Source organism: Engystomops pustulosus, chromosome 3, assembly GCF_040894005.1.
Source record: "Engystomops pustulosus chromosome 3, aEngPut4.maternal, whole genome shotgun sequence".
NCBI classification, from domain to species: Eukaryota; Metazoa; Chordata; class Amphibia; order Anura; family Leptodactylidae; genus Engystomops; species Engystomops pustulosus.
The window spans coordinates 207,530,939-207,557,720 of NC_092413.1; the positions used below are offsets into that span (position 1 = coordinate 207,530,939).

A 26,782-nucleotide genomic window follows, 5' to 3' on the forward strand; every position below is an offset into this window, starting at 1 on the left:
GGCACTTCTCCTGCAGAAGTCCCAGGCACTTCTCCTGCAGAAGTCCCAGGCACTTCTCCTGCAGAAGTCCCAGGCACTTCTCCTGCAGAAGTCCCAGGCACTTCTCCTGCAGAAGTCCCAGGCACTTCTCCTGCAGAAGTCCCAGGCACTTCTCCTGCAGAAGTCCCAGGCACTTCTCCTGCAGAAGTCCCAGGCACTTCTCCTGCAGAAGTCCCAGGCACTTCTCCTGCAGAAGTCCCAGGCACTTCTCCTGCAGAAGTCCCAGGCACTTCTCCTGCAGAAGTCCCAGGCACTTCTCCTGCAGAAGTCCCAGGCACTTCTCCTGCAGAAGTCCCAGGCACTTCTCCTGCAGAAGTCCCAGGCACTTCTCCTGCAGAAGTCCCAGGCACTTCTCCTGCAGAAGTCCCAGGCACTTCTCCTGCAGAAGTCCCAGGCACTTCTCCTGCAGAAGTCCCAGGCACTTCTCCTGCAGAAGTCCCAGGCACTTCTCCTGCAGAAGTCCCAGGCACTTCTCCTGCAGAAGTCCCAGGCACTTCTCCTGCAGAAGTCCCAGGCACTTCTCCTGCAGAAGTCCCAGGCACTTCTCCTGCAGAAGTCCCAGGCACTTCTCCTGCAGAAGTCCCAGGCACTTCTCCTGCAGAAGTCCCAGGCACTTCTCCTGCAGAAGTCCCAGGCACTTCTCCTGCAGAAGTCCCAGGCACTTCTCCTGCAGAAGTCCCAGGCACTTCTCCTGCAGAAGTCCCAGGCACTTCTCCTGCAGAAGTCCCAGGCACTTCTCCTGCAGAAGTCCCAGGCACTTCAATTGCAGAAGTCCCTGGAACCCTACGGCGCCTTCTTGGGGGTCCTTCCAGGTCACTGGAAGATGAGCAGGAGGATGATGATAGGTAAAAGGGACCATCATCCCCACTAGCTGACTCGGTGTCAGAGGCAAGCATGTTATATGCCTCCAACACGGTGTACGTCTTCTGAGACATTGCACACAAAAAAAAATAGAGAACAAGAAAAATTAGATAATGTGCACCAAACTACACGGATAAACCGTCTAGCAGGCACACAAAAAAAAAATATAATGCACACCAAACTACACGGACAAGCCGCACAGATGGCACACACAAAAAATAATGTGCACTAAACTACACGGACAAGCCGCACAGATAGCACACAAAAAAAAAAAGATAATGCGCACCAAACTACACGGACAAGCCGCACAGATGGCACACACAAAAAGATAATGTGCACTAAACTACATGGACAAGCCGCACAGATAGCACACAAAAAAAAAAAAGATAATGCACACCAAGCCACACGGACAAGCCGCACAGATGGCACACAAAAAATAATGCGCACTAAACTACACGGACAAGCCGCACAGATAGCACACAAAAAAAATAATGCGCACTAAACTACACGGACAAGCCGCACAGATAGCACACAAAAAAAAAGGTAATGCACACCAAACTACACGTACAAGCCGCACAGATAGCACACAAAAAAAAAGGTAATGCACACCAAACTACACGGACAAGCCGCACAGATGGCACACACAAAAAATAATGCGCACTAAACTACACGGACAAGCCGCACAGATAGCACACAAAGAAAATAATGCGCACTAAACTACACGGACAAGCCGCACAGATAGCACACAAAAAAAAAAGATAATGCACACCAAGCCACACGGACCAGCCGCACAGATGGCACACACAAAAAATAGCTAAGTACGGGTACACCTACGGCGTTCTGGAAAAAAATATTACCAGGCACCGAAAAAAAACCTATGTGCACCGCGCAAAAAGGCGCTACAAATGCACCTAGCTTGCCCTAAGACAAACTAACTACCGCTAAGATTGCTAAAGATTCTGTGCAGCGCTATTCACACGGCGCACTGAAAAGTGCGTCCAGTGCAGAACAACGCTAACACAGCGCACTGAAAAGTGCGTTTGGGTTCAGAAGGGACAGACAGGGAAAAACGGAAGACACGTGGGATCACACAAGGCGATCACACAGGGAACACACAGGACACAGGAAAAAACAGATAGGATGGGAATTTGTAGGGAACAATAGGGATCAGATAAGGATCAGAACACTATTTATAGTGTAAAAGTGTATTTTGGTGCACACAGTAACGCTCTTTCCTCTCTCCAGCGATACCAAACCAAAATGGTGCCGCTGGAGGAAGAGGAAAGTGCTAAAAGCACGTTTTTTAGCCTAAAATCGCTGTAATTGGCCAGTCAGGTTTGACTGGCCAATCACGGCGATCGGCGGGCGGGACCAATTTGATTGGTCGGGTGACGGAGACAGGAACTCCTCCTGCCTCTGTCACCCAAATTTCAGCCCGATGTCACCACGTCTCGCGACGTGGTGACAATTCTAAAATAGTATGCGCTCGCGCAGTAGCTGTACTGCGCTGAGCGCCAATAGTGGGAAGCTGCGCAGTACAGCTACGGCGCGGAGCGCTAAGGGGTTAAAACCTTTTAAAGTCAAAGCAACTAAACTGAGCTCAGAATTCTTTGCAACTAAACTGCGGTCAAAATTAATAGAAATACAACCTGCAAAATCATAGCAACTAAACCGAGCTCTAGGGCAAACGACCGAAAAAAATGGCTGCATCTAAGCTCAAAAATCATAGCAGCCAATCCGAGCTCAAAATTTAGTGGTCAAATCAAAGCAACCAATCCCAGTCCTATATTATAGAGTTCATAGTGTGATACAATGTTATGTTTCTGGTCCTGCTCTTTACATCTATATATGACACCTTGTTATCTTCCTCAGAACCGCCTGGGTCCAAAAAATCAAATCTGCTTCGGAGAACTTCATTGATACGGAGAAGAAGAAGAGAGAAAAGGCTTATCAAGGTATTCGGATTAATAACGGAAAACGCAAATGTCTCCGAAACCTAGAATCTGTCGACTGGTTACAAACCGGAAGCCCAGATTGTTGGGGTCTTCAGACTTCTCTGTGATGTCCTCATGACTTCCATCTGCATCCATCATCTTCATCTTTGTCCAAGCATCATCATTGTCTTTCTTTTATGTTCTTTTTGTATGTGTTGTGCGTCATTGTTGTATTGGCTGTATCCTTCTATGTGTTCCCCCGGCCCCTGTAGATTATAATTAAAATATAGAATGTTTCCATCTGCAGCGAGGTCACACAAATCTTCAGGAATTGGGCGTCTTATGGTGCAGGTCAATGAAGCGGCCGAGCTAAAAGCCTGTAAACCCAATGGTAAGAGCACTCCAGTGTATGGGGGATGGGGCCAAAGACCATCACGGTGACAGGGGAGGCACACTGTGCTATTATTGGATAACTGTATACAACTAGATCCTTAGCTCCCTCTAGTGGTGGCAACAGGTAGGCAGAATTTATTTTAATGTTGTTATAAATATATACAGGAGATTTGGAGCAATGTATCAGAAAAGCAGAGCTTCATCTACTGTATCAATATGTAAAGTATTTAAAGAGTCAAGTTAAAGTTAATAAAGATGTGTAGTTCTACTTTAAGCTGTGAAATTTGGCGATGTTGTATAAAATACCTTCTTATGGCTCAATAAGAATGTGTCTGAATAAAGAGAAATTGCCTCTATGAGTCAATATGGCCGGAGAGGACTTATTGAAACTATCACAGTCATGTAAGAAGATTCCACAGCGATCTTGTAGAAACCAATAAGAACTTGTAATGGCTTATGGAAAGAAGAGAAAACGGAGACAGTCCTATTAACTAACGGACACCCTTCTTTCACCTAAAAATTGTTTCCCTCAGATCCCCATATATTCATCTTTATAATTTACCTGTTATCCAGGCACAGCAAGTCAAGGTGAGTGTGTTGCCCCTTCGGGCTGAATTCAGCAGCTCATACCCAGGTTTTCTCAGCATGCAGCAGTAATGTCATGTGACCAGGGTGACCTAATCGCAGGTCCTTTAGCCTCCAAAATTACCAAACTGTATACCATTCATATATCGGATCACATGAAATCTCAGCAGTCTGCATGGAGAGGACTAGAAGTCTATGCAAGCATGCTGTGATTTTATGTGGTCAGATATGTGCATGTGGTACAGTTTACTAATGTTAGGAGGCTAAAGAACCTGAGATGATGTCACCCTGGTCACGTGACATGAGGCCATGCCCCTCTGACTCGCTTTAGATACCCCTGGATAATCAGGTAAGTTTATAACTCTGATTACTTAACATCTCCATAAAATCAATTTTGGTTAAAGGGTGACAGTTAGTTACTAGGGCTCTATGGGAACCTGCCACTAGCTGTATTTGTGAAAAATGTGGTGACAGGTTCCCTTTATTCTTCATTGTGCTAGGATTGTGACTCCAGGGGGTCATCCTGCACTTTTGGTAAACCCCCTGGGGCCTGGTGCAGGTATAGGAAAAAAAATAACTTGTATTAAAGTTTCCAAAAAATCTCAGAGCAGGTGGCACCCACATCTATCGACAATCATGGTGTATAGCCTGTACATGACATCTGCAACCACTATCCAGCTCCCACAAATATGTCACAAGTCCCCCATTGTGGGTACAAGCCTTAATGTGGGACGACCTTTGTTTTCTGGTTTAAAGAAGTTTTCCCTGAATCGCCAGACCACCAAAGTCAAAGAACACAGCACCCCCGCAGGTTGTCTGTGGTATTGCAGATCCATTTTATTCACTGTAGTTGAGCTGCGGCGCCCATTACAACCGGTGGACAGATGTGGCACTGCTTTCGCTAGAGCGTAGTTATGTTGTTCTACACGGTGTGGGTGGGATTAGTAGTCTGGGGGGGTCGGTATTTTGGAATATTACAATATCTTGGATATTGGTTTTGCACACAGGGAAGAGTAACCCATACTGCGAGGTCACCCTGGGCTCCCAGTGTTACACAAGCCGAGCTATAAGCGATACCCTCAACCCAAAGTGGGGCTTCAATTGCCAGTTCTTCCTGAAGGACCTGTACCAGGACGTGCTGTGCATCACAGTGTTCGACCGAGACCAGTTCTCTCCTGACGGTGAGTCTTCACAACTCCACTTATTACCTTCACAATAAGTGTTAAATTTCCCTGCAGCGCCCCCGCAGGTGGAATATCTTACTACACGTATTACTACACAGTTTCCAGTAAATCAGTGGGTTTGAGTTGTAATTTTAGAGGGAAAACCTTGCTGTTCTCATCCTCTTCCTTGTCTTCTCATACATCCATGTGTCCTGGTGGTCTGCTCCACTCTTAGTAATGAGTTGTGTATAATCTGTAGCTCTGGAGGACCTGACAGGCCTGTGCTATACCTGATAGCCTATTGATTTTACAGTGTAATACATCATTTCCCCTCTGGGGGCACTGCTGAGCAAGGTATTATAACTCTATGGGAACCACTAAACTATGTGAATGCTCAGAACCCCATTTACTTACACCCCATACTAATATGATTCTCCATTTCAGATTTTCTGGGCCGCACTGAAATCCCAGTCGCAAAAATCCGGTCCGAACAAGAGAGCAAAGGCCCGACCACCAAACGTTTACTCCTACACGAAGTGCCAACGGGGGAGGTGTTTGTGCGTTTTGACCTGCAGCTGTTCTAGCGCCCCCTACAGTCAAGTCTATGGGGTATACACTAGGGACCTATAGAGTCCTCCACTGCTGACCTATGCAAACGCGGGTTACACAATCACAGTGCCTTCTACCAATCGCTGCACTTTTTCATTTTGCGCCATTTTTAAAGCGTCCGTTTTAACCGATTTCTTTTTGCCTTGGTGCCCGGGGGGAGGGTAACAAACCTTCTGTGAGAGTCCACGTGGTGTAGAACCAGGTGACATGACAGTGAAGGTTCTCATTATTACTCCCAAGCTTCCCTATGGGAACAGATTAATTTATGATTTTTTTTTTTTTTGCCTTTTTTCGTTATTATTATAATTTTTGTATTATATTAAAGTAATAAAAAAAAACACTTAAACATTTTTTTTTTTTTTCAAATCCTCGTAGAGACTCCAGGAAAAAAAAAAAAATAGACGAGGTGGAAATTTTAGATTTTATGAAGAAGATACAAAAAAAAAATTATAATTTTGTAAGAATCTAAGAGTAAAGAGAATGAAGACGACGAGCGGATAGAATTCTATATTTATAGTCCTGTATATATTTCTATATGACGAATACACTGGGAAAGAGAATTTTTTTTAAAAATATATATATATTTATGATGTGATGAATACAGTTCTCTAGAATGACTCTTAAAGGGACAGGTTTATTTTATAGTATTTTTTTTATGATGATTGGAAGTGGTTAGATTTAAAGGGATCCTCCATGATGTGGTAAATACAACCATAAGTGGTTAATGTGCAGTAAACATGATCGGCGCCCGCGTTTTGATTGATACGGCCTACGTTGGCCGTTTTTTGGGTCCTCTTAAAATCGTGCAAAATGGCTGCCACAGTTTTGTAATATGTAAAGGGTACAAGACACGCCCCCTCCCTATGGGAAGATGATAGGTCTTTATAGGCGAAAGGACCTTTGATGTCATCACCATGTGATCAGCCTTCTCTGAAAACTGAAGCGGTGAAAATCGCCATGGAAGGTCTTTATGCAAATTAGAATCTATCCAAGTGGGCGTGGCTTGGACTTTGAAAGCCAACGGACCCTTTTTAAAAAAAAAAAAAAAACTGTTATAAAGGTCATTAGGATGAAAGACTGTATGCAAATGAGCCTGAGGGGCTCCGGGCTCTATGGGTGGTAAAGGAGCCTGAAGCCCCTCTGGCTCATTTGCATACAGAGTGGCTCCGGGCTCTATGGGTGGTAAAGGAGCCTGAAGCCCCTCTGGCTCATTTGCATACAGAGGGGCTCCGGGCTCTATGGGTGGTAAAGGAGCCTGAAGCCCCTCTGGCTCATTTGCATACAGTCTTTCAACCTGGTGGTAGATGTCCTTTAAAAAAGATTAGGGTGCCAGGTGTATCTAGTGTACATCACAGATGGGTAGCCAAACTTTTGGATTGTAAAGAATATTCCTTCATATACTAGATACGGTAATTGTTCTCAATGTATCGCTACAGGGATGTGATTTAGGACTATGCTGTTACTATATTAGGACTGCCGCTGACTACTTAGTCACATGTATTGGCTCTCTCTCCTTAAAGGAACAGTCCAGTCACAGCTAATTCATTGAATAATACATGGAGGGAGGAGCAGGACTCATTGTCATTGTATTCCTAGAACCTGGAGTCCTGCTCCTCCCTTCAGGCCTTGCACAACGTATAATTCAATGAATCGGCGGTGATTGGCGGGTCCCTTTTGTCTGGAGGTTGTTAAATGTGGCTTTTTCCTTCCATAAAGAGCGCCACCCCTGACCATGGTCTGTGTCGGTACTGCAACTCAGCAGCTAAAGAAATGAATGGAGTTAAAGGACATCTACCACCAGGATGAAGGATTGTAAGCCAAGCACACTGACATACTGGTGTGTGCCCCCTCTGGCAGGATCCGGTTTTTTTTTTATCATCTTATTCCCTGGTGTTTACCAAAAAAAGGCTTTAAAAATTATGCAAATGAGCCTTGGGGGCTCCAGGCTCCATTAACACCTATAAAAACCAGGGAATAAGAGTCTTAAAGAAGAGCAGATCCTGCCAGAGGGGGCACACACCAGTATGTCAGTGTGCTGGGTTTACAATCCTTCATCCTGGTGGTAGATGCCCTTTAAGTTGCAATACCAGCACAAGGGTAAGGTGTTGTGTGCAAAGATTGTTTGATGAATGATCTATGGAGCATGGAGCCCCTCAGGCTCATTTGCATACAATCCTTCATCCTGATGCCCTTTAACTCTGTGTATAATGTTGAACATTATACTCCGTTCACATCCAGAGCTGCAGTCACAGTCCTCATTAACCTTGCAAACATTCGGCTTCATCCTGTGTCAGGCCACGTTCACACGCGGTGTCCATTATGCTGGCAGAAGATGCGGTGCTGCGTTGGTGCACTATTCTCCTCTAACATAATGGAATCCGTTACTCAAGTTCCCCGCGGTGCCTTAGATTTAGGTGTGAACAGAGCCATACATTGTGTGCCTTACGCTTAGGCCTCATTCATACGACGGCATGAGGGGACGTATATCCGGCCGCAAATACGGCCCCTTAGAGAGCAATGGTGGTCCGCCGGAGGTACGGTGCCTCACAGCCTACACGGGGAAGGATAGAGCATGCTCCGCCTTCCCGTGTGTGTACGGCGGTGCGCAGATGTTTTCTATGGAGAGGGAGGGGTAAGGAGACGCCGGGTGGTCATGCGTCTGTGTGAATGTAGCCTTACTCACATCCAGAGCTGCTGCTTCTGTGTGTACATAAGTTACATGACTAATATTACATGGTCTCTAATGCTACGTTATGTCTTCAACTCCATTCACAGCCAGAGCTGCATTCAAAATTCTACTGGTTGTACATATGTTGATTTACCCTTACAGTATTGTAATCTAGCATCTACTCCACTCACACCCAGAGCTGGACTATGTTCCTTCCATAGAAGGGGCGATGTAGATGCCCAAATTAGTGCTGTCAATTAGACATGATTGGATTCGGACCCCAATATTTGCATTTAGGTTTTGCTGCGCAACCCGATTGGTGGCCGAACAACCAATTTTGGCAAATTGCCGCAACTAGCCCTGGCTATGATTGCCCAGGAGTGTCCCACTGGCCAATGATATCCATGGCTAGTGACAAGGGACGTCAACTTACTAAACTGGCTGTTCAGCCGCCAAATTTCCGGGTTGTACAGCCAAACCTGAACGCAGTTATTGGGTCCGTTCTACTCTACTGCAGAATCACGGGAATAGTGCCACCCTTGTCCACAGGCTAGGTGTGGTATTACACCTCACCTCACTTGGCTGCACAATCTTGTAGTAGTTCTCAGCATAGACTAAAGCTACTGGTGCCCCCTGCTGTCCCTGTAGTGTACATGTAACTTGCAGCCACCGCAATTCGGGTTGCAGATTTATATGTGACTAGAGTATAGCACATGTAAATTAGAGAGCGCTGAAGACAAGTAGCGTTTCTTTTTAGACTATAAAGCAGAGTTATAAATATGATTAAAGAAATGTTCAAAATAGCAAAAATAAGAGCCTGTGACTGGAATATGGTGATTGTCATAATAGATCTTATTACCCCCTGGAATAGACTACATCCTCGCCATAGAAACTACAAGTTCCAGCATGCCCTGACAGCCACAGGATATAATTAGGTGACCCGTCCCTTTAAGTCAGCACTTGATGGTTGAGCTGCTTCACGAAGGTCAGTCTCTTAGATATACAACTATATTTGGTATAAATACATAGATATACGCACCACTAGGGGCATTGTACCACTGAGGGCAATTGTGCTTAAAGGGAAATTATACTTAGAGAAGTGCAAGGGATTAAAAAGAAGTAATTGCTGTCCAGTCCTGACGCAGTCTTGTGAAAAAAAGTGACAAAATTTGGAGGAAGGTTCCTGCTGTAGAGGCTTTCCAGACCCAAAATTATTAATAAGCTGAGAGGTCGTCATTAATGGGTGCCAATCAGCCAATTCACAATAAATGAGAGCATTGCTCCATCTTGGGGAGTGTAGTTCCTGTCCCTGCTCACTACACCATGGGTGGCGCTGTGTTCATCTCACTGTGTCCATAGCATTGATCAGTAATGGCGTTGGATGACGCCTCCTCGGCCCATTCCCTAAAAAAATGGTCCTTAGGTCATAATAGTTTGGGGGCTGGAAAACCCCTTTAATATATTTTGATCTGTAATTTAGAGGGGGTGAACAAACAAGGGAATACATGAGCAAAACAGGATCAAATTATTAGATATATCTGGCAACACTGACCCTAATGTTCTCAAATCATAAAAGTCGCTAATCACTGCCTAAGCGGATCACTCCCCTCATCATCTCCTGCCTTACAAGTCCCCATACACTGCCTTATTTAACCTCACAACTTCCCTTTATCATGTGCAGTGTATAGATGCTGAGATATGATGGCAATGTACAGTTTATTAGATAAGGGGTCTTGTTGGTACCCATGGCGGGACCTAAATCCTAGGTTGAGATCTCAGGACTGACGTGGATTGCATCTGATGTGTCCTACTATATTATCCCATTGTAGAGTGTCCAACGCAAACAGTAACGCCGGCCCGTGCTGACCTTAAGCTGGAAAGCAGTGTAAATGCTGCAAAATGTGTCATTTGTGGTTAGTAGATCCTTCAGGTTCATCGTGCACTGGTATCTTGGACATGACTTGTTACAAATTCTGAATATATCTATATAATGTGGATAATGGGAGGCTGCCCGCATTGTGTTACATGTGTGATGGCGAGAGCGGCCACTTTCTGATTGTATTTAATAGATGAGTGAAGAGACGAGTCATCAGGTGAGTCTGTCACTTTGCTAAGAGAATTTTGATTCATTTGGCTGATACAGAAGCACTTGCTATATGCCCAGATTTTGACCCCTATAATGGGACAGGTCTAAGGATTTGGCACAGCTATTATCCATGACTACTAGTAGTCTAAGCCACACCCCCTGCCTCATCATTGGCTGGGAATACTGCAGTCTCTCCACTGCTGCTCAGCTTTTCCACTTTACCTACATATTAGCCTATAAGAAGCCAAAATCATTGTACCTGAGCTGCCAATCTCTTCTGTTCACCAACTGAGGCCACGAGCCAAGTGGAAAGCCACTTCCGATATTGTGGCCTTAAACTGTTTGCCATAAGAGTCTCCGTATCTGTGGTGAAATATCAGATGCTTTATGTTATGTAAGTGGCCTTTAACCTATTGCTGTGCCCCCTGCCTAAAGCGGTCAGTGGTGAAGTGATGGCCTTGTAGAAGCCGCCATAGAATTCTCTATCTATCTAGAACATTCTATACGGAATCCTAGAGATTCTTCTAGAGTGGATTCTCTTTATCAACTCCGCCGCTTCTCTTAGGGGGAACAAAACAGTCAAAGAGGGAAAGCTGAAGATTTCATCTAAATGGAGCCCACACCTAAAAAACATAACTGCCGGGATAAGCGACATTTACTGCCTACCGGATTTACGGACCGGTCCAATACGTCTGTATGCGACTACAGGGAATGCACTTTCTGCAAATGTAACCTGTTAACTAATGGAAACTCTAATAGAAAGACTTGTGTGATGATTGCACTGTGCGTTCAGAAGCCGAAATATCGTGTACGATGCCTTAACCGAGATCTAGCGTCCCCAGGACGCAGCGTTCTTCACCTTGTCTCTGACCTGAATTAACACTGGCTAGATGATGATTATCTGTTTTTTTGTTTTTAACTTGATATTTTGACTTTTTGCTCAGGCAAATGGTTTTGCGGAATCAGGGGTTCGGAATGAGTTGATTTTTAGATGCTGTGACTTGGCAATCCTGTGTGTCAGATGTACAGTAACAATGTCTTTGTTCCTAATCAGTTTTTTTTTCTGCACGTTATTGAGTTGATGCTAAAAATGTATATAAAATGGAAAAAAAAGAAATTTTATGGTGTCTGTCTCTTATTTTACGCTTGGAAACAAGGATTTGGGTAAAGCTGCTGGGACTATTTGCTGTGAGAGGGGAAGGGAGAGCTGTGAAGTTTGTATAGCTGCGAGCTAAGCTGTAGCAGAGACCAAATACTAGCTAATAAGGAGATTTCTCATACGACAGCATTCTTAAGCTGTCACTCTGGATACATGGAGACCTTCTGTTGTCCCAGGAGATCACAATCCCGGGCTCCATGTTCCAGTGTTGATGCAACTACATAGACTGCACAAACTTCTGCACTGCTGATGATTAGACAAGCTCCTGTCTAAGGAAGGGGGGGGGGGGGGGTTGAAGACAAAATAGAGAGAATTATTACATTTTCCTCACAAAAGGCAGAAAAGGTAATTTATAGCTGCTCATGTAATATTGTGCTGAGACATCATGGGATTGATAGCGGAAATCTAACAGAGCAGACCGGAAGGGTCTAAACCCACTTTAGAGAAGGCTTATGGTGGGTTCTTAAAAAATGGATTCAATTGCCACTTGATGGATAGAAGGAAACCTCTTTCAAGGAATCCTTAATTTTTTTTTTAATTATTATTACGTCCCATAACCCTCCCCTCCAATACAGTAATGGAGGTAGCAGCGGTGATTAGTCACATGACGGTTTATACTGTGATGGTCTTATCTGCAGGGTCGGGCCCCCAGTTTCTACAGTAGGTAGGGAGCGCGGCCGGCCTCAAAGGAAACTTCTTCTTCTGACTGATTTTCATCTCACTTTTAAAGATCTCCGGAGGGTATTTGGTATCGGTCCACCGCTTGAAATCCAGACTCCCCTGAGTGCAGGACCCCCGTACCCGCTGCCTGTAAGACATGAGAATGAATGAGCTCACAATGTGATGACTCCACGGACTGGACCCTCTCACACACACAATGTATCGAGGGCTCTAGTTCACATCTTTTTGGACCTTTTGACCACTCTTAGGAGTTTGCTTTGCTCGCTTCTGTGATACATGTGGACTGTCCGATGACCAATCACTGGAAAGAAAGGTCCAAGCTCCCCATCTTAATAGAGCAGCAGGTCCTGCATCTGTACTCCTGAATAGACATGGGTGGACCCCAAATATATTCCCGGATCAAAAGCTGAACTGCCAATCCATGGGGTCAACTTGTCGGATAGGCTGGTCACCAACCAATCCGGCAATATGTCCGGGTCGCACGGCTCTCCTCCTGATAACCCCAGCCCTGTTCTTGTGATAGGTGGAAGTTCCCCCCAACAATCGCAAGTCCCTCTCTTTTGGGGGCAGTTGGGGAGTTTACATCTTGCTATGAGGCTCCATGGTCACTCACTGGACCTCCCATGATGTCCTCCTCACCTTCCCTTCAGTCTGGTATCACTCTCGATGTATCCGAATGGAGTCTTCAACCATTCTGCTCCATTCATACTCTGACGCCCCAGTGGAACCCGAGGAAGCTTCTGTAGGTTCAGGTCATCAATCTCCTTGGCGGAGAGCACCCTGCCTTTTGGAGGAGGAGAATCAATGTTAAAATGAGGCAGATCCCAGGATCCTCCAACCTCTTGACAGCAGGACAATAGATTTTTCTTCTGTAATGAATCTCATGATGTCTATGATTGCTTGGGATTGCACCCCATTACGTCATTGCAGATGTTTACAGGATCCTGGACCCTTCACCAAGAAATTTAAAAGGATTTTCCCACTGCGGACATAAATTCTTCATCGCAATGACCAATGATCACAAGAACGGGGTCTACTGGTTCCCCATGTAAAAGGAGCGGTAGTGCTTGGCCATTGTTTTAGATGACCTCCAATTCTTTCCACATGGGGGACTTTGCTGACCCCCATTCTCTATCCTATTGCTTGGCATAGACCAGACAGTAGGTGGGGAAATCCTCTCCAAAGCCAAATCCATGAAGAGAAGGCATTGGCTGTGGTGCTGATCGCTCACCTGTCTCGCAGTGCATGGCTATCATCTGCTCCTCGTACCTCTTCTGAGACTGCTGGAGGAGCGGATCCTGAAGCTTTGGGGTACAAACCTGAACAAAAAAAAAAATTGAAAAATGTAAGAAGCAATGAAATAAAATGTCTCACAACTTCATTACGGAGCCCTGGACATAGGTGGAAGCAACGGGAAAGGGCTGAATAAGTACTAACCACATTGTGTAGAGCCAAGTTACTAGAGATGTCTCTCCTGTGTTCTAGTGATCTGCCACTTTAAGAGAAATCCTTGTTTATATATTTATGCAAATTAACCCCTTTGTGCACTGGGGGCAGGGCCCTCCAATATGTTCCACCTAATCCTCCTAGTGTGGCCCCTTTACACATGATTGACATAAAGAAGCCGTAAAAAGAAAATAGGTGCAGCGGGAGACTTGGCCACCCACACGGCTGTGAGAGGGCAATGTGCATGAAGATACGGAGAGAAGGAGTGGAAATACAACAATCTGCATAAAATGATAGATTCTGCTCTTTGTAGATCTACTTCACTGTTGGGGTAAGTCATTCTTAATAACAGAGGGTAAGGGGATCCCTGTCCTGAAGCGTCACAGCTTCTCCTGATGGCGGCCGCCCCTGTAGTATTCTACTATAGTCAGGCCTCTGGGGCAGGAACTAATGACGGACTTACCCGGAGATATTGCTTGTAAAGGCGATTAATAAACGGGTCGTACTCAGAGGAATCATAATCTCTCATAAATGCACTTCCCTGGAGAAGAACAACATCACATGAATATTAATGAATCCCACAGCTCCGGCCTGAATCACAACAATCACATAACACTCATTATTTCTAGGAACAGGAGGTGGAAGATTCCTGCACACAATATATTCTTGTACGTGAAAACTAACTACAGTATTATAATACTGCCCCCTATGTACAAGAATATAACTACTATAATACTGCCCCCTATGTACAAGAATATAACTACTATAATACTGCCCCCTATGTACAAGAATATAACTACTATAATACTGCCCCCCATGTACAAGAATATAACTACTATAATACTGCCTCCTATGTACAGGAATATAACTACTATAATACTGCCCCCTATGTACAAGAATATAACTACTATAACACTGCCCCCTATGTACAAGAATATAACTACTATAATACTGCCCCCTATGTACAAGAATATAACTACTATAATACTGCCCCCTATGTACAAGAATATAACTACTATAATACTGCCCCCTATGTACAAGAATATAACTACTATAATACTGCCCCTATGTACAAGAATATAACTACTATAATACTGCTCCCTATGTACAGGAATATAACTACTATAATACTGCCCCCTATGTACAAGAATATAACTACTATAATACTGCCCCCTATGTACAGGAATATAACTACTATAATACTGACCCCTATGTACAAGAATATAACTACTATAATACTGCCCCCCCATGTACAGGAATATAACTACTATAATACTGCCCCCTATGTACAAGAATATAACTACTATAATACTGCCTCCTATGTACAGGAATATAACTACTATAATACTGCCTCCTATGTACAAGAATATAACTACTATAATACTGCCCCTATGTACAAGAATATAACTACTATAACACTTCCCCCTATGTACAAGAATATAACTACTATAATACTGCCCCCTATGTACAGGGATATAACTACTATAACACTGCCCCCTATGTACAAGAATATAACTACTATAATACTGCCCCCTATGTACAGGAATATAACTACTATAATATTGCCCCCTATGTACAGGAATATAACTACTATAATACTGCCACCTATGTACAAGAATATAACTACTATAATACTGCCCCCTATGTACAAGAATATAACTACTATAATACTGCCCCCTATGTACAGGGATATAACTACTATAATACTGCCCCCTATGTACAAGAATATAACTACTATAATACTGCCCCCTATGTACAGGGATATAACTACTGTAATACTGCCCCCTATGTACAGGAATATAACTACTGTAATACTGCCCCCTCTGTACAGGAATATAACTACTGTAATACTGCCCCCTCTGTACAGGAATATAACTACTGTAATACTGCCCCCTCTGTACAGCAATATAACTACTGTAATACTGCCCCCTATGTACAGGAATATAACTACTGTAATACTGCCCCCTATGTACAGGAATATAACTACTGTAATACTGCCCCCTATGTACAGGAATATAACTACTGTAATACTGCCCCCTATGTACAGGAATATAACTACTGTAATACTGCCCCCTATGTACAGGAATATAACTACTGTAATACTGCCCCCTATGTACAGGAATATAACTACTGTAATACTGCCCCCTATGTACAGGAATATAACTACTGTAATACTGCCCCCTATGTACAAGAATATAACTACTGTAATACTGCCCCCTATGTACAAGAATATAACTACTGTAATACTGCCCCCTATGTACAAGAATATAACTACTGTAATACTGCCCCCTATGTACAAGAATATAACTACTGTAATACTGCCCCCTATGTACAAGAATATAACTACTGTAATACTGCCCCCTATGTACAAGAATAGAACTACTATAATACTGCCCCCTATGTACAAGAATAGAACTACTATAATACTGCCCCCTATGTACAAGAATAGAACTACTATAATACTGCCCCCTATGTACAAGAATAGAACTACTATAATACTGCCCCCTATGTACAAGAATAGAACTACTATAATACTGCCCCCTATGTACAGGAATATAACTACTATAATACTGCCCCCTATGTACAAGAATATAACTACTATAATACTGCCCCCTATGTACAAGAATATAACTACTATAATACTGCTCCCTATGTACAGGAATATAACTACTATAATACTGCCCTCTATGTACAAGACTATAACTACTATAATACTGCCCCCTATGTACAAGAATATAACTACTATAATACTGCCCCCTATGTACAAGAATATAACTACTATAATACTGCCCCCTATGTACAAGAATATAACTACTATAATACTGCCCCCTATATACAAGAATATAACTACTATTATACTGCCCCCTATGTACAGGAATATAACTACTATAATACTGCTCCCTATGTACAGGAATATAACTACTATAATACTGCCCCCTATGTACAAGAATATAACTACTATAATACTGCCCCCTATGTACAAGAATATAACTACTATTATACTGCCCCCTATGTACAGGAATATAACTACTATAATACTGCCCCCTATGTACAAGAATATAACTACTATAATACTGCCCCCTATGTACAGGAATATAACTACTATAATACTGCCCCTTGTGTACAAGAATATAACTACTATAATACTGCCCCCTATGTCAGTCCCCACCATTTACTACAGTCACATTAAATCTCAGACCTCTGTGGTATTACCTTCTTATTACAATATCTCAGGTATTGGGCGAGCAGCCGTCGTCTCCGCTTCTCTATGTCCTCGCTGGATTGGTTATCAATATATTTCTCTATGGCTTTCTGTAAAGGATCGGCCACTCTCTCCGTCCACCTCTTGTGCTGGATTTCATTCCTGCACTGCTCAGCCTGCTCTGCCTGTTTCACATAGTCATCCACTATCTGAAGAGAGATACAAAAAGCCATAAATAAATGACCACATAGAGTGAGTATCAGACTGCGATAATTGGGTCATTGAATAAGTCTCCACAGATGTTGGCCAGTTGCAGCTTGGGTGTCCCATTGATCGGCAGTCCTAAAATTGGGTGGGTTAGTGTTGGACAGAGTTCCTTGGGCCCATCCTCTATTAAGCCCTAGACCAGTGGTGGCGAACCTATGGCATGGGTGCCGGAGGCGGCACTCAGAGCCCTTTCTGTGGACACTCGGACCATCACCCCAGTGCACCAGACAGGACTCAAAGAATCTTCCCGCTGTTCCAAGCAACTTAAAAGATGCTGCTTTCAGTCATATTTTGATATTGACTTCGCTACTTGGGACTGTAGGATTAGACCGGGTCGAATTATTTTTGGAGGACCACCTGCAGGCCCCACGATTCTCTGTGTACAGAGGGAAACTGCAAAGAAGCTAAAATGATGAAATTTTCCATCTTTCTACTGTGTTGCTGTCCTCAGGAGGCCAATATGATTGAAAGTTTTTTGAACAGGAAGCAATAAGTTTTAATTTTTGGTGGCACCTCACGATAAATAAGGGGGGTTTGGGTTGCAGTTTGGGCACTCGGCCTCTAAAAGGTTCGCCATCACTGCCCTGGGTAATAGACTCCAGGACTTCCAAGAGCCAGGGCCTAGCAGTGGATCATCTGATGGGGCAGTCAGACCCTTGGTTGGGTCCTGGTGACAATTTGTACTTGACTGCAGGAAATTAGTAAAAAGTGAGAGGCATCTATCACTCAATTTTCTGGGGTGTCTGTTGATCCCCGTTTTGGTTAGGCCTCCATTACTTTAGTACCACGGCTCTTGTTGTCCACCTTGTTTTAAGGTTCATAACCCAACCTTACCACAACCATAGGCATGCAGGACATTCTTCCGAGATGTCTCCAGCCCACCTCAGCTGCTTTCTAATGGTTCCTCACGGTGACCTGAGGCCTCCACCACAGACCTGACCATTGCCTGCTGTGACCACGACTGATTAAAGTCACATCTGAATAACTAATTATACATTAAGAACTAATCCGAAGAAGACCATGTGCAGGACATAGATTCCTCCACCTTCTCTTAGCTCGTTGTCCACCAAACCACTTTTATTACCTGGTTATAGATGTTTTCAGTGTCCAGGACCGACTGGGTCATTGCACTCATCTCCCGACTTTCTTTATCCACCAAGAGCTGAGAAGATAAATAGGAAATCTCAGAAGGGGAAAGATAAGATGGTGGAGATAACGTGGGGAAAGATCTGCCTAGAACAAATGAGATCACCACTCTCTAATCTGAGGCCTACTAGATTCCAGGATTATTCTTCCAGGGTAGCAATGGGAACGTGACGTAGAAGGACATGGACAGTACCTGGACGTAAGGCTTGTGTGACAACCAGTCACTGGTCTTCCTCAGAGATGTGGTAGACAGACTTCTGGTCACCGGACGTGTCGGCTCCATCGCTTTCGGTGGTGGAAGGTTGTAAAGCTTCTGGGATGAATTCCTAAAAGTTACAGACTGAGGAAAAAAAAAACTTTTGGATCAAGATTAATCCCATAAAAGAACCCTAAAAAACATGGAGCAACAACCATGAACTGTGACCTCCATCAACTCCAACTTTTTGCCTCCGTTGATAGTTGGCGCTCCACGGATTCTGGCTCCAATGGAATTTTTTTCTCTTTCCCAATATGTAAATTAAACGCACTACTACCAAATGGGAGGTCTGGAGCAGGACACCACCAACCTGACCGTAGCCGAATTAGAATTTTGGGTGCCAAAATAATGGCATTGATAGCACGGGAATGGAAGGGGCTACCAGGATGGAAAGAATTCGGCATGACTGAGGTGGTAAAATGCCTCTTTTAAGTCAAATGTCCAATGTAGAGCACAACCTTGAGCAGAGGTGCAGAGGTTTTTATGCCGGAATCTTATATAGTTGCACATTGTAGTGAGAAGGGAATAGTAAAATAACACCGAAGCTTCCTGTAACTTCTAGGACAATGCTCGGCCTCTCAGGTGTCAGCGCTATTGTTTCCCCTATGACAAACCTGAAATTACCCCCTCACAACAATTCAGGTGACGTTCTAATAGGAGGCCATGAATTCTGCCTAGTGGGGGGTGCTGCAGGGAATGCCATCCAAAGAGGGACCTCCAGCAGAGGTATACAGTGCGATGCAGCCAGTGGGGGAGGGTCAGAGTGTGTATATATATGTATATAACCAGGACCGGTGCCAGCACTGGGTATAACCAGGCAAGTATCGGGGGCCCCCCATAAGGCTGTACATAAAGAATCCATAGGGGGTTGTATATAAAATACCCATGAGGGGGAATGTTTGGAATGATAAATTATGGAATATTTTAGGGAACAAGAGACTGTAATAGTTTCTGATTTTTTTAATGCCGCCAGGTGAAATCACTGCAAAGGGGCCCACTGAGGCTCTGCCACCCAGGGGCCCACTGAGGCTCTGCCGCCCAGGGGCCTTCTGACACCGACTTTATATATAACTTATGTAATACAGACAATACACCGGATGATACGACATCTCACCAATGGACAGCGCCATCTTTTTTAAACCAAGTGACTCCACCTAGAAATATTACTGGAAAGACTTAGTATATACCTCTCTCATACCGAGGAGTCACATACTAATGTTCTGGAAGTAACGTTAAGTGCCCTGAAATTTACATCAATCTTCTAAATTCTTAATATTTGACACTGCAATCTCGTGCTCATCCTATGTGCTCTCCAGAGCTGCATTCACAATTCTGCTTCCTTGTCCTGCTGCCATCACTTTCTGGTAAAGTCTGTGTTGGAGTTTGGGTTGTACAGACATTACATCCGCAGACAATCGTATCCTGAGATCTGGCTCTGTGCAGACACTGAACCAGCAGCGAGGTCTGGATATTCATTAAGTTTCATAGTTTCAAAGTTCATAGTTTATACAGTTGAAAAAAGACACTTCCCCATCAAGTTCAACCAAGGAAGGGAAGGGATTGGATGAGGAAGGGATTTAGGGGAAACAATCCTATATAACATTACCATCAATGTTATTTAGGTGTAAAAAGGCATCTAGACCCTTCTTGAAGCTTTCTGCTGTCCCTGCTGTGACCAGCGCCTGAGGCAGGCTATTCCACAGATTGACAGTTCTCGGACTGGGGCAGTATGGGGCAGTCTGGTATTTAATTTACCCCAGGGGCAAATGACAAAAGTGACAAAAGTCGGCTCTGCTACATCCATAGAGACCAGTAACTGCGCCAGGTGATGTAAAGTGAGACGCTGTGAGAAGGAGCAATCATCTACAATGTTTGTTACTGTCTTGTATAATTCATAAGGTTCCTTAGATTGTTGAAGGCCAAGAAACACGAGACGTCTTGGCCACGAAAGTGCAAACTAAGGGAAAATTTTTAAAAACCAAAAGGAAAAAATTGAGTCACCTTGGTCCGCTCGGGTGGTGGGAACAGCTCCTTGGGGGTCTGTGCACTTTGTAGGGTCACCACTCCTTCCATCGCTGTTCCTCTACATCCAAAACAATCAGCGACCTGGGTGACACATCCCCTGGTGGTGAAAAAATTAAGACAACTATAAGTACATCTGGTAGCTATGAGGTAGGGGTCTTTTTTTTTTACTTTCCCATCTCAATTTGTCATCCAAATTGGTGGTTTTATAACGTGTTTGCATAAAAATGTCCCTTCATCACAAAAAAAACCAAAAAAAAAAAAAAAACCAGTGTGAATCATGTACAAAAGTCTGTAGATACTGCAAAATGGCAACAATGAAAACATGAACTCCTCTAATAAAAAACAAGCTGCATCAATAAAAAAGTCTGGGTGACACAAAAAAAACGGTAACCTGATTTTTTTATTTCCTTTTTTGTTTAAGACGTTAAAAAAAATAAAAAATTAAATTACACGTTTGTGGTTCTTGTAATCCTATTACCAACCAGAAGTTAATGTGTAGACTGAACGGTGAACATTAGACAAAAACTAACCCCCCTCCACTAAAATAGAAAGGTGATTGCAGAACCAAGCCCTCAGTAGACTAAAATGATGAGTTTAAATTGTTTTAAACATGTTTTAGATTGTGGCAGTGATCCGGAGGCAGAGCGCCCCCTCTGTTAGGTAGATGGGGGACAGTAGGAAGGTAAAACACCCCAAAATCCCAGTCCTTTGGTCCTGATCTCTGCTTGGGGGGAGGGGGGGACCTGGGGACGACCACTTTAGGGGATGACACCTATGTCTCACTACTATGTCTACCAAATTATGCACGACCACCGCAAGGGCTGAGGGTGCACCCTGTGGACATGTTACAGGAGGGAATGGCTGCTACATAATGGAGAAACTGACTCAGCTCTGCTACATCTACACTGATGTACTATACCTGCACCTCCAGACACAGGAGCCTCCTCTTCTACTCCAGCAGCAGGTCCCAGGTCTGACACCCACCCACCCCCCTCAAGCCCTTGCACTCATGTATCCTTCCGCGGACTGTATAGTCTCATTAACCACTTCAGTACCAAGTCCAAACCTTCCCCCCATGCTCCTCCTGTGTAATATAATATAATATAATATATATATCACGTGTCACCACACACAGGTAACATAGAAGACACATCACAGAGCTATTTATTCACTGTCCCTATTATCTTCCGTATTTGCTGCTTTATTCGTATATGTAGTCCCGTTTTAGCCGTCTGACACTTTTAGACACAAAACAATCATTTACTATATAAATAAAGTGACAATAATGAACATTATAAAGTGTAGAACTATTCTACAGAAACACATATCACTCCGCCATCAAGATCCGGCGGCGCTGAGACGCCATAGAAACGCGTTGTTAGTCTCGGTATCTAAGAGAAGACGCGAATGAGTGACGGGAGTAAGAGCCAATCAGATGCAGGGAATGAATTGTGCGTGGCCAATAGGGAGTTTGGTGAGTGGTAGACACGCCTTCTCCGGCTCTGTGTTTTATGCAGCGTGTGAATAGGGAGAAGAGGTGAGTGACGGCTTTTATTATGTAGTTCATTAGGTTGGAAAATTTCTGTGTTATACATTAGTATGAAAGGCATGTTTACTCTTAATGGGGTTATGAAGTATGGACAACCCCTTTAAGTGAGATCTCTTGCAATAGTATGATGCATGTGATGACACTTTCTAGTCTCCTCCCATTTGTATATTTGATTTGCAGCAATGAACCAGATACAGAACCTCTTATATGACGCCCTCATAAAAACCCAACACGTAGAGAGCGCCGCGCTCATCAAGATAAGAGAAACCATCGCCCTGACCTCACCGCCAGGTTTCCAGGTAACAATGGCAGGAGAGACGCCCTAAGCAAAGAAAATCCCTTTAATGACTGCAATTCTACTTGCTACCACTAGGGGACATTTATTATTGAATTTAAAGGGGGAGGTAACATATGGTTCATTGGGAACTGATGGTTCACCCAGGACTTAAGTGAAAATGACATCTGATACCTCGGCAAGTAACGAGGCGGGGAAGGGGGAGTGTCCAGAATGTGGCCGCCATCTTGAAAGCCGCCACATTGAATTAAGGGCAGTTATTTTTTTCGGAAGCTGGTCATGTAACATATCAACGAAGATCAGAATTGTATCAGAATTCTATTTCCGCAATCAGATTTGAAATATCTCTTGGCATTCAAGAGTTATCATCACAGAAAGGGATGATAAGCAACAACCACCAGGAAGGTTCCCTGTGATGCACAGCTATGTGACGTGTTGTCCCTGGTGCTGAACACAGAGAAGAAGATGCTGGATGCGTATAAGAATCCATTACAAATCTGATTACTGATAATTCTGGTCTTTGATATGTTACATCCCAATAATCTGATACTGTGACCATTGATATTATGGATATTATGGATTCATTGCAGGCTTGTTCTTCTCATGGCAGCTCCAGCCCCAGCAGGTCCGTGTCATCATTGATGCCTTTAAGAGCACCCCAGTAATAAGAAGAGAAGGGTTTCAATTCCGGGACAAGATTTACAAGTGTGTCCGTGCTGATAAGAACTCCATCTATGCCAAATGTGTGAGTGGGGGGGTCTCAGCGAGTGTCTACTATATACATTCGGGAGGAGTCACTTCTAAATAGGGTCTCAAAAAAGTGGAAACCAAAGTGGTGCCAAGAGCATAAGACGCCATATAAGCATGGAGTGTCTCCATATAAGCATGGAGTGTCTCCATATAAGCATGGAGTGTCCCCATATAAGCATGGAGTGTCTCCATATATGCATGGAGTGTCTCCATATAAGCATGGAGTGTCCCCATATAAGCATGGAGTGTCCCCATATAAGCATGGAGTGTCCCCATATAAGCATGGAGTGTCCCCATATAAGCATGGAGTGTCTCCATATAAGCATGGAGTGTCTCCATATAAGCATGGAGTGAAATGAAAAAATTCTGTCTTCCTGAAGCCACCACTAGGGGGAGCTCTTTACTCACAGTTCAATGAGGAGCAGCATTTATCTATAGGTAGGTAGCAGATCTGTTACCTCCTCCCTAGGGGTGGTCACAGAGTTCTACTACCTAACTATTCAACAACTGTGATAGCAGTAAAAGAGCTTAAAGGGAATCATTCACCAGATTTTACCCCATTAAACTATTAGCCGCTCAGGTAGGGTATTAAATGTTCTTTCTAGATTTCCCACTATCATGGGAACCAAAAATCTTTTCCAATGTTGTATTCAAATGAGCAGAGATGAGTCATATTTTGTCTGAGATGAGTCAAGTTTAGAGGCTGCATTGTCAATTCAGTTGCCTCTTCCTTCAGTGCTGTAGCACCTAGAAATATTTTACTGGAGTCATGTTAAAGGTGAGAATCTCATCTTTTAGTTCTTTAAACTTCAGAACCGGAGATATAGACTGTAAAAAAAAAATTGAATCTTTATCTGCAACTTTCATTTCCATCAATGTCTTTAACTGTCTGTATCTCCGGTTCTGTCGCTCCAGAAGACAAGATTTCACATAAAAGAGGGAATCCTATACCCTACCTGAGGCGGCTGCTAGTTTAATGGGGTAAAATCTGGTGACCGGTTCCCCAAATAAAAAACAAAACAATATTTAAAAAAAAAAAATCTCATGGAATAAAGTTTGAACAATTCCTTGACGTTATTATAGTGTTTCCCAGCTTGACCCCAGTGAGCAGCTGTAATGTGTTGGGAAACCTGAATTTCCTGCAGCGCCTCCGCAGGGGGGAGGAAGAATTGCACAGTTTCCATGACATGGAATATATATGTATTTCATACAGGGCAGATGCTCCACAGCAAGGTAGATTTGGGGTATGACACATCATTTATTCTTGCACCCCAGTTTTAGTAAACCTGGTAAACCCCCTCTGCAGGGTGAGAGGTCATCTGCAGGGTGAGAGGTCATCTGCAGGGTGAGAGGCCTTGCACTTGTTACCTTCAGAAAATATTGGAGAGAAAATGCTAAATTGAGACTTTATATAAATTGTGTTTCTTCACACAGGACAATGATGGCCTCATAATGGTGAAGACCAAGTCCAATATCCTCCTGACTACTTACCGTGACGGCATGTACCCCAGTGTGTGTGCAGAGGCCACGGAAAAGCTGGGTGGGTTATTACTAACCTATTGTATAACATTTATACAGTAATATTTGTGTAGGGTTTAGGCCGTAATATGTAATATTCTTTATGATACTCCTATAATACAAGAGGTGATAAGACATTTACCGTGATTCTGTAGAGAAGGAGATAAGAGGGAAGGAGCTGAGATATAAAGGATAATTGTATTTGGAGCAGGATTTCTGATAAAAAGCTGATAAGAAACACAGTGAGAGTCCTGATTACCCCGCCCACATACAGTGATTGACAGTGAGAGTCCTGATTACTCCACCCACACACAGTGATTGACAGTGAGAGTCCTGATTACCCCGCCCACATACAGTGATTGGAAGTGAGAGTCCTTATTACTCCGCCTACAAACAGTAATTGGCAGTGAGAGTCCTTATTACTCCACCCACACACAGTGATTGACAGTGAGAGTCTGGATAACTCCGCCCACACACAGTGATTGGCAGTGAGAGTTCTGATTACTCTGCCCACACACAGTGATTGACAGTGAGAGTGCTGATTACCCCACCCACACTCAGTGATTGGCAGTGAGAGTCCATATTACTCCGCCCACACACAGTGATTGACAGTGAGAGTCCTGATTACCCCGCCCACACACAGTGATTGACAGTGAGAGCCCTGATTACTCCACCCACACACAGTGATTGACAGTGAGAGTCCTGATTACCCCGCCCACACACAGTGATTGACAGTGAGAGCCCTGATGACCCCGCCCACACACAGTGATTGACAGTGAGAGTCCTGATTACATTTCACTTAAAGCTAATAAGACATATAGTTGTGTGTTCTGTTAATATATTATTATAACTTTATGTTCTTGTGTTTAGGATGTTATTTCCGTGAGAAGGAGATTTGATTGCAGACAGAATACCAATGTGGTTTTTTAATGTGTTTTTTAAATAAAGCAGCATTAAATGTCTCTATGGTAAAGTATGTGAGCCCCTTCTTCCAATAATGTGGACCTTCCAAATCTGCAATAACTGATTGCTATATAATAGTGACGGACCTGCTCCTGCTGTAGCCGTCAGGACATTGATAACACTATTCCTAACTGTTCAACCCCTTAGATGCTGCAGTCAATAGTGAACGTGGCATCTTAGCGGTTGGTCAACAGCTGTGACGGCTTCCTGCAACACAATTGGTGGGTTATCATAGCAACCAGCAATGTGAAGAAGATGCCACTACCCTATAATAATATAATGTAACACATGGGGGGGGGGCGCACAGTGTTGGTATGTAGCCTGGTAGCCACGGACCGTTGCAGAGCCCAGAGGGCGCCAATACAATTGAATGTTATATAGAACAATAGATTCTCTGGAGCAGAGCTGTGCATTCTAGGGGCCCTCAGACTGAAGTTTGGGGTCCCATGGCTATAAAGTTTCATAAATTTATGTTTTGATGATTTTATTAAAAAAAAGTGAATCCAATCAAGCAATCCTCCCATTCCCTGCTCTGCCGGATGCCTGATGGAAGGTCGTGACAAATCAGAATGTAAAAATAATATTTTATTATGGATTCTTACAGTTTATTTTATCTATCACCCGGAAGACTGTGATTTACAACATCTTAATCCACGTCCACTGCGCCACGTCTTCTCCCGATCCTCAGATTTATAGCATCATTTTATGTACCCATCTACCTAAAAATCTATGTATTAAATAAAAATGATTCTAAAACAATGGAGTCAGGTGCTCAGAGATTTGACAACTTGAAAAAGACAAAATCAGAATATTTATACAATGTAACATAATGTAACATAAACCCTCATCCTTACAATATGTGCAGTAAGATATACAGATATTAGACACAACTACTACTACTGTCATCCCACTACTCCCTCCAGTGATAACCTGTGATGTCAGTTCTGTAACTCTCCAGCAGAGGTCGTCAGTGAGTTACTACACAACTCTGGATAGAGTGGGAGGGCTCTAATGAAGACACGCCTCCTATGTACCATATTTTTTGGACTATAAGGCGCACAAAAAATCCTTTGATTTCCTCAGAAATCAAAGGTGCGCCTTATAGTCCGGTGCGCCTTATATATGAACCGTAATTACAGACAACAGCTGCCTTGAACTGTGCACAGGTCTGCCACCTGCTGGTCATT

At 43.6% G+C, this 26,782-nt stretch overlaps 3 protein-coding genes across 15 annotated transcripts in view; 2 read left to right on the forward strand and 1 right to left on the reverse strand.

The window, feature by feature from the left end:
* Nucleotides 1–7,401, forward strand: part of ITSN2 (intersectin 2) — a 91,317-nt gene extending 83,916 nt beyond the window's left edge. For all 8 annotated transcript variants that reach the window (XM_072143660.1, XM_072143659.1, XM_072143664.1 and 5 more), the window contains 4 exons: nt 2,773–2,855; nt 3,142–3,225; nt 4,820–4,993; nt 5,420–7,401. In XM_072143660.1, the coding sequence (XP_071999761.1) occupies nt 2,773–2,855; nt 3,142–3,225; nt 4,820–4,993; nt 5,420–5,559 (481 nt within the window). In that variant the 3' untranslated portion in view covers nt 5,560–7,401. The remainder of the gene's footprint in view (nt 1–2,772; nt 2,856–3,141; nt 3,226–4,819; nt 4,994–5,419) is intronic.
* Nucleotides 7,402–12,007: 4,606 nt separating this feature from the next.
* FAM228B (family with sequence similarity 228 member B) lies at nt 12,008–21,921 on the reverse strand. Of its 4 annotated transcripts, none has more exons than XM_072143668.1 (9): nt 21,837–21,921; nt 20,497–20,617; nt 18,433–18,579; nt 18,178–18,255; nt 16,838–17,035; nt 14,088–14,165; nt 13,410–13,497; nt 12,818–12,962; nt 12,008–12,305 (listed from the first exon to the last, which is right to left on the reverse strand). In XM_072143668.1, exons 2-9 carry the CDS (start codon nt 20,566–20,568, stop codon nt 12,110–12,112), a joined length of 1,002 nt encoding a protein of 333 aa, XP_071999769.1. In that variant the 5' UTR covers nt 20,569–20,617; nt 21,837–21,921; the 3' UTR covers nt 12,008–12,109. The 4 variants fall into 4 exon arrangements, with proteins under 4 accessions (XP_071999769.1, XP_071999772.1, XP_071999770.1 ...); XM_072143671.1 differs by having other exon boundaries at nt 21,843–21,861; XM_072143669.1 differs by lacking the exon at nt 21,837–21,921 and adding an exon at nt 21,446–21,467.
* PFN4 (profilin family member 4) lies at nt 13,934–25,594 on the forward strand. Of its 3 annotated transcripts, none has more exons than XM_072143674.1 (5): nt 13,934–13,955; nt 22,250–22,368; nt 22,975–23,109; nt 24,549–24,654; nt 25,503–25,594. In XM_072143674.1, the coding sequence occupies exons 2-5, from the start codon at nt 22,252–22,254 to the stop codon at nt 25,529–25,531; spliced, it is 387 nt and encodes a 128-aa protein (XP_071999775.1). In that variant the 5' UTR covers nt 13,934–13,955; nt 22,250–22,251; the 3' UTR covers nt 25,532–25,594. The 3 variants fall into 3 exon arrangements, with proteins under 3 accessions (XP_071999775.1, XP_071999773.1, XP_071999774.1); XM_072143672.1 differs by lacking the exon at nt 13,934–13,955 and adding an exon at nt 21,864–21,994; XM_072143673.1 differs by lacking the exon at nt 13,934–13,955 and adding an exon at nt 21,928–22,057.
* The last annotated feature ends 1,188 nt before the right edge of the window (nt 25,595–26,782 follow it).